The sequence below is a fragment of the Erigeron canadensis genome, chromosome 2, assembly GCF_010389155.1.
Source record: "Erigeron canadensis isolate Cc75 chromosome 2, C_canadensis_v1, whole genome shotgun sequence".
NCBI classification, from domain to species: Eukaryota; Viridiplantae; Streptophyta; class Magnoliopsida; order Asterales; family Asteraceae; genus Erigeron; species Erigeron canadensis.
The window spans coordinates 20,258,800-20,266,057 of NC_057762.1; the positions used below are offsets into that span (position 1 = coordinate 20,258,800).

At 36.9% G+C, this 7,258-nt stretch overlaps 1 protein-coding gene across 1 annotated transcript; it reads left to right on the forward strand.

Annotated features, from left to right (window-relative positions):
- The first annotated feature begins 6,034 nt into the window (after nt 1-6,034).
- Nucleotides 6,035-6,490, forward strand: LOC122587837. The gene has a single exon (XM_043760001.1). The coding sequence runs from the start codon at nt 6,035-6,037 to the stop codon at nt 6,488-6,490; it is 456 nt and encodes a 151-aa protein (XP_043615936.1).
- Nucleotides 6,491-7,258: the final 768 nt, after the last annotated feature.

The window sequence follows — 7,258 nt, forward strand, 5'->3', positions numbered from 1 at the left end:
CGGAGATAAGGGGCACTAGAGGCCAAATTGCCCAAAGCTGAATGTCATGAATGTCCAACCAGCTCGTGGGAGAGCATTTGTTATCACACTAGAACAAGCTCGGAATGACACTAACCTCGTTACGGGTACGTTCCTTATCAACAACTTCTATGCATCTGTTCTATTTGATACTGGTGCTGAAAAATGATTTGTATCTGAAGACTTCACCCCGTCACTTAATACAATTCCCGATAAATTAGATGCTAAGTATACAGTAGAGTTAGCTAACGGAAAACTCATGTCTACCGACAAAATATTTCAAGAATGTACTATAAACTTAGCCGATCGTCCTTTTCCAATAGACTTAATGCCTGTAAAATTAGGAAGCTTTGACATAGTCATCGGTATGGATTGGTTGTCGAAACATCATGCCAAAATCTTGTGCCGCGATAAGGCAATCCGAATTCCTCTCCCGAATGGAGAAGTGATTATCATACAAGGAGAGAAAAGTGGCACACCACTAAACATCATATCGTGTATGAAAGCTCGGAAGTGCTTGAAGAAAGGATACTTTTCTATCCTAGCACACGTGAAAGAAAAGAATTCAGATGAGAAACGATTAGAAGAGGTGCCGGTAGTCAAAGAATTTCCCGACGTATTTCCAGAAGAATTACCAGGACTCCCACCATCTAGACAAGTAGAGTTTCATGTTGATTTAACACCTGGAGCGAAACCAATAGCTCGAGCACCTTATCATTTAGCCCCGTTAGAAATGCTTGAATTATCTAATCAACTACAAGAACTGTTAAATAAAGGTTTCATTAGACCAAGTTTCTCACCTTGGGGAGCTCCGGTCTTATTCGTTAAGAAAAAGGATGGATCCTTTAGAATGTGTATCGATTATCGTGAGTTGAACAAACTGACGATTAAGAATAGATACCCCCTTCCAAGAATTGATGATTTATTCGATCAACTTCAAGGTTCTAAGTTCTATTCAAAAATAGACTTATGATCTGGTTATCATCAACTGAAGGTGAAGGAAGAAGACATACCTATAACAGCTTTCAGAACTCGTTATAGCCACTACGAATTTCTAGTGATGCCATTTGGCTTAACAAATGCACCATCTATTTTCATAGATCTGATGAACCGCGTATGCAAACCATACTTGGATCAATTCGTCCTTGTATTCATCGATGACATTCTCATCTACTCGAAAAGCAAGGAGGAACACGAGCAAGATTTGAGGAAAATCTTAGAACTGCTCAAGAAGGAGCAACTGTATGCCAAATTCTCAAAATGTGATTTCTGGATTGAGAAAGTACAGTTCTTAGGTCACGTAGTTACCAGCAAGGGTATTCACGTGGATCCTGCAAAGATAGAAGCTGTTGAAAAATGGGAAGCACCCAAGACACCATCAGAAATCCGTCAATTTTTAGGTCTTGCTGGCTATTACCGACGATTCATCGAAGGTTTCTGTAAAATAGCTCATCCATTAACATCCTTAACTCAGAAGGACAAGAAATTCTTATGGACTGAGAAACAAGAAGAAGCATTTCAAGTGTTGAAGAAGATGCTTTGTAGTGCACCGATTCTTGCATTACCAGAAGGTAACGATGATTTTGTCGTATATTGTGACGCCTCCTATCAAGGGTTAGGTTGTGTTTTAATGCAATGACAAAAGGTCATCGCTTACGCATCACGACAGTTGAAAATACATGTTAAGAATTACACAACTCATGACTTGGAATTAGGAGCCGTGGTATTTTCCTTAAAGATGTGGAGACATTACTTGTATGGTACAAAGTGTACAGTTTTCACTGATCACAAAAGCCTCCAACACATCTTCGATCAGAAAGAGTTAAACATGAGGCAGCGGCGTTGGGTAGAATTATTAAATGACTATGACTGTGAAATTCGTTACCACCCAGGAAAAGCAAACATAGTTGCTGACGCTCTCAGCAGAAAAGAGAGAATCAAACCTTTAAGAGTTCGAGCAATGAACATCATGATTCAGACAAATCTCACCTCTCAAATTCACGATGCTCAACAAGAAGCAATCAAGAAAGAACATGAAAAGGTAGAATCCTTACGAGGAATGGACAAGAACTTTGAAATCAAGGAAAATGGAACTAGATATTTTATGGATCGGATATGGGTACCTCGTTATGGAAATTTTAGAGATTTAGTGATGAATGAAGCACATAAAACTAGGTACTCTATACATCCAGGATCCGATAAAATGTACCACGGTTTAAAGGAATTATATTGGTGGCCAAACATGAAAGCAGATATCGCTACCTATGTCAGCAAGTGTTTGACATGTTCTAAGGTAAAAGCTGAATATCAAAAACCCTCAGGATTGTTACAACAACCAGAAATAGCCCAATGGAAATGGGAGGGAATAACAATGGATTTCATCACCAAACTACCCAAGACGACTAATGGTCATGACATGATTTGGGTGATAGTCGATCGTCTCACCAAATCAGCACATTTTCTGCCAATGAAGGAAACTGACAAAATGGAGAAATTAACTCAGTTGTACTTGAAAGAAGTTGTCTCAAGGCACGGAGTACCACTTTCTATCATCTCCGATCGTGACGGTAGATTCATATCAGACTTTTGGAAGTCACTGCAGAAAGCACTTGGTACTCGTTTATATATGAGCACCGCATACCACCCTCAGACCGATGGTCAAAGTGAACGAACCATCCAAACCTTGGAAGATCTGCTACAAGCATGTACTATAGATTTTGGAAATGGTTGGGATATGTAACAACCGTCTTAGAAATGTTCTTAATAAGTTCTTTGAAACGTACTTTCGCCACTAGAACGGCTAGACAGTTCAAATTATCTAAATTCTTGACGTACTTTAGACCTAAATTATGTGGTTATATGAAGGTCAATTTGATCTTAAATCTTGATTTATATGACGAGTTCATGACTAAGTACAATGAAATACTAAAGTTCGGTTCATAAACGTTCATGTTCATAAAAGTTCTAGACCAAAATGTTTGCAAATGGTCCTTGTATTTATTGAGTTCATTTTATATGGGAAAGGTATATAAAGAAAAGGATGAGAAACCTAGAGAGAGGAACAACCATATTTCATCTCCTTCTTCTTTCTTCTTTCTCACTCTAGAAACACATAGTGCAACCACATTTTCACACACAAAATTCATCTTTTGATTTTGGATTGTTAGACCAAAATCATTTGTACTTTTAGCATCCTTGTGATAATCAAAACATATTTCTAGAATCAAATCTCAGGTAACAACAACAATTTATGAGTTTTTGATCAAATTAAAAGTGTACTTTTTCAAGTTCATGTTGTTGATGATTTGGTCCAATTTTGATTGAAAATCATGTTAATAGTTAATGGGTTTGTGTCTAAATGTGTTTAATAACATTTGTGTGAACAAATTTGGGTCATAACATGCTTTAATCTACAAAACCCATTTTTGAAAGAAAAGGAAAACTTGTTCTTGATGTGCTACGCCTTGTTCATGTTATAGATGGTCTTGAAATCGTTAAAAATGTTATTGGTTAGTGTTATTGTGCATATATGTACTAGTTCTAAGTTCTAACAAGTCCCGGAATCGATCTAGATCTTCATGGTATGAAATTGTCCTTGTTCAGCTCGTTAGGTGTATAAAACGGTCTTGAATGGGACGATCTTGGTCCTCAAGATCCTCCTAGGCAGCTTGCTTGGTACCTCGTACTTGTTCGTTCGATCTTGTGTGGTGTTGTGATGTTGTTGGTACGTTTAATGGGTAACTGATCCTTTTGATCGGTTTTGCTCAAACACTTGTTCTTGAAATGATCTTGTACTTGTTCATTGTCCTTGGATACCTAGGACGATCTTGCCTTGGGTACCTAGGACGATCCTGAGCTAACCATTGGGACGATCTTGATGGCTTGTCCTATAGAATGATCTTAAGCCATCAACCCTTGAAACGATCCTAGCTTGTAAACTAAAACGATCTTGAGCCATGAAAATGAAACGATCTTGAACCAGGGAACTTAAAACGATCTTACACCTTAGTACCTAGGACGATCTTGTGCATTGTCAGCTAGGACGATCCTGGCTAGAGTCCTGTAGGACGATCTTGAACCCTAGTCAGCTAGGACGATCTTGCATGTCCAGAGGGACGATCTTGGAGCTCAAAACCCTAGGACGACTTTATGCATTCAAAAGACAACATGTACTTGTTCTATAACATACCACACTTGATCCTTAATCATCAATCCAGTTCATAACATCATTATCATTCGATTAAACACATCAAAGGCTACATACTAACATCAAAGCTAGTTCATGAGTCGACCTAAAACAACGTACAAAGTGCAAACCCTAATTGAGTACATTTAAGACATGTCCTATCTTGATTACTAAAGTACAAGTTCTATGAGCAACTAAATCGAGTTCTTAAGGCTAAAGTTCATTATTAAAGACATGTTCAACTCACTAACACGATAAGTACTTATGTGTGAGTTCAAAGACATTCAGTTCAAGTCCAGTTCCTGTACTTAAAGTTCAATTAAACTCTTTTGAGTCAAAACGTTCAAAGATTTTCAAAGGACCAAATCATCAGTTCATCAAGGACATTTCAGTGATTAGTTAATCACAAGAACTAATATACGTACTTATTTATGATCCATGACATGTACATAGGCTTTCATTAAGACGTGCTTGGATTGTGATAGATATAACTTATCTATCCCTGTACTTGTTCTCTGTGCTTGTACCAGACCACAGTGAGTTCACTAATCCTTCTTTCGTACATTTTGTTCAAGTTCTTTATCAGGGACTGAAAAGCATGGAAACTATTTTGTACTAGTACTTATGTTCTTGAACTATCTTACGTACTATATTATGATCTTGAACTACTTATGATATGCGTATTAAACTGTTTAAAAGAGTATTTAAGTCTTGAATGGGTAGGATCTTAAATACATCTATATCTCTGTACTTGATCTTTATCGTGTTCTAGTTCGTACATGTACTTGTTCAGTTCTTGTTCACTGCTATCAATTCATATCCCACAGTTCAGGGAATGAACCGTAGGTAATTATGGACAACGCTGTTTAGGGTAGGCCTACCCTCATTCTCCACAGTTCAAGAGGATGCATATTACTTGCTCTTGTTCATGTCATTGTTCTGACATAGATCTTATTTGAAGTACTTGAGATATATGAGCATACTATTACATTAAAGTTCAGTTCTGGCCAATTGGTTTAGCAGTGACAACTTATAATTAAAAGTTCATTACATGATCTTGACCTAGTTCTTATTATTATAAAAGTACTTATGTTCAACGTGCAGATCTTGATCTAGTTCTTATTATTATAAAAGTACTTATATCCAAACGTGCAGATCTTGATCTAGTTCTTATTATTACAAAGTACATTGGTTCAACGTACAAAACTTACGATCTTGTTCTCATTATACATATATATGTACATGTAAACTAAAAGTACATTATGTGAATCTCACCAACTACTTTTGTAGTTGACATTTTGAACTTATATGCTTTTCAGGCTAGGCTAAGTAGATCTTGTTAGCATAGGAGTCTTCCTTTCTAAGCTCATCCTTCTGGCGATTGTTCGAGTGTACAAGTTCAGGAGCTATGAAGACCTTCCTTGCTATTTCAGTTCAAGTTCTGTTCTTAAAAGACAATTATTCTGTCTTCCAGATTTTGACTATTCTAAGTTCATTTATGTTCTGTAGTAACTATCGTACTTCTGTTCTCTTTAATTTGATGGTTGTGTTGGAACTTGTACTGTATGCAATCGTGCTTATCTGTGCATCCTGTATATTCCGCTTTAGCGGGGTGTTACAGGATAAGCATCTGCCTTTAGCAGAATTCTCATATAATAATAGTTATCATACTAGCATTAAGGCAGCACCTTTTTATGGAAGGAAATTATACATGAAACAATGGAGAAAGTTGTACAAGTCTAGCATAGGCTAAAAGCGGCACAAGATCGTCAAAAGAGTTATGCTGACGTTAGAAGAAAACCGTTGGAGTTCGAGGTCAACGATAGGGTGATGTTAAAGGTATCACCATGGAAAGGTGTTATCCGATTTGGAAAGCGTGGGAAATTAAGTCCCCGATACATAGGTCCATTCGAGATACTTGAACGTATTGGTCCAGTTGCTTACCGTCTGAAACTACCTCAGGAAATGAGTAACGTTCATGACATTTTTCATGTTTCAAACTTGAAGAAATGTCTATCTCAAGAGAGTGTCGTCATACCTTTAGATGAGATTCAAATCAACAAGCGACTCCACTTTGTTGAAACCCCGGTGGAAATCATGGACCGTGAGGTTAAACAGCTGAAACATAGTCAAATCCCCATAGTTAATGTCAGATGGGATTCAAAGAGAGGTCATGAATTCACATGGGAACGTGAGGATCAATTCAAGAAGAAATATCCGCATCTATTCGAGAAGCCTATATCACCGGTGGCTACAGACAAAATTTTGGGACGAAATTCCGTCTAACGAATAAATACTGTGACATCCGTCAAATTTTTACTTTATTAATTTAACCTAATTATATGCAATTAGAGTTCAATTATATTAATTAGGGCATTTTAGGCTAAGATATGGCATGATTAAGTGTATGAGTATGTGATAAGCTTTCTTATTTGATTGTGTGATTAATCGAACTACTAATGAACTATCTTAACAAGTTTAAAAACCTTGATGATGATCAACTAGAAAATAAAAAGTTCAAATCCCCCGAAAATTCGTAAAACGCTTATTTTTCGCATAAGCTTTTCTCGTATGAACTTTAGACTTGGGGAAATATAATTTCTAGTATTTCTACACTCGATTATGATTTTTAATTCATAAGGAGGTTTAAAAACTAGTTACTTACTAGATATTTGTTTTACCATAGCTTTTGAACACATCACTCTTTTTCTTTTACCACCGCCACTTTTCTACCACATCACCACCCTAGTAAAAAGTTGATGAATCACCTCCCCTAGCCCCTAAACCCACGGCCAAAACCACCACCATTTTACCTTTCATTTGCAAATTCTTTTACTATAAATAGTTTGCTTCATCCTTCATTCCAATTTGCTAATTCACAACATCAAACTTCTTCTTCTTAAATCCCTATATCCATACTTGTTTAAGTTCAAGCATCTCTCTCAAAACCTTTCATCATCCCAAGCTTTCGATTCAACCAAAGTTGTCTTGATTTCATTTGTTTCGAAGTTGTAAACACGAAGTTGTTATCGGGAATTCTTACAAGATCATCAA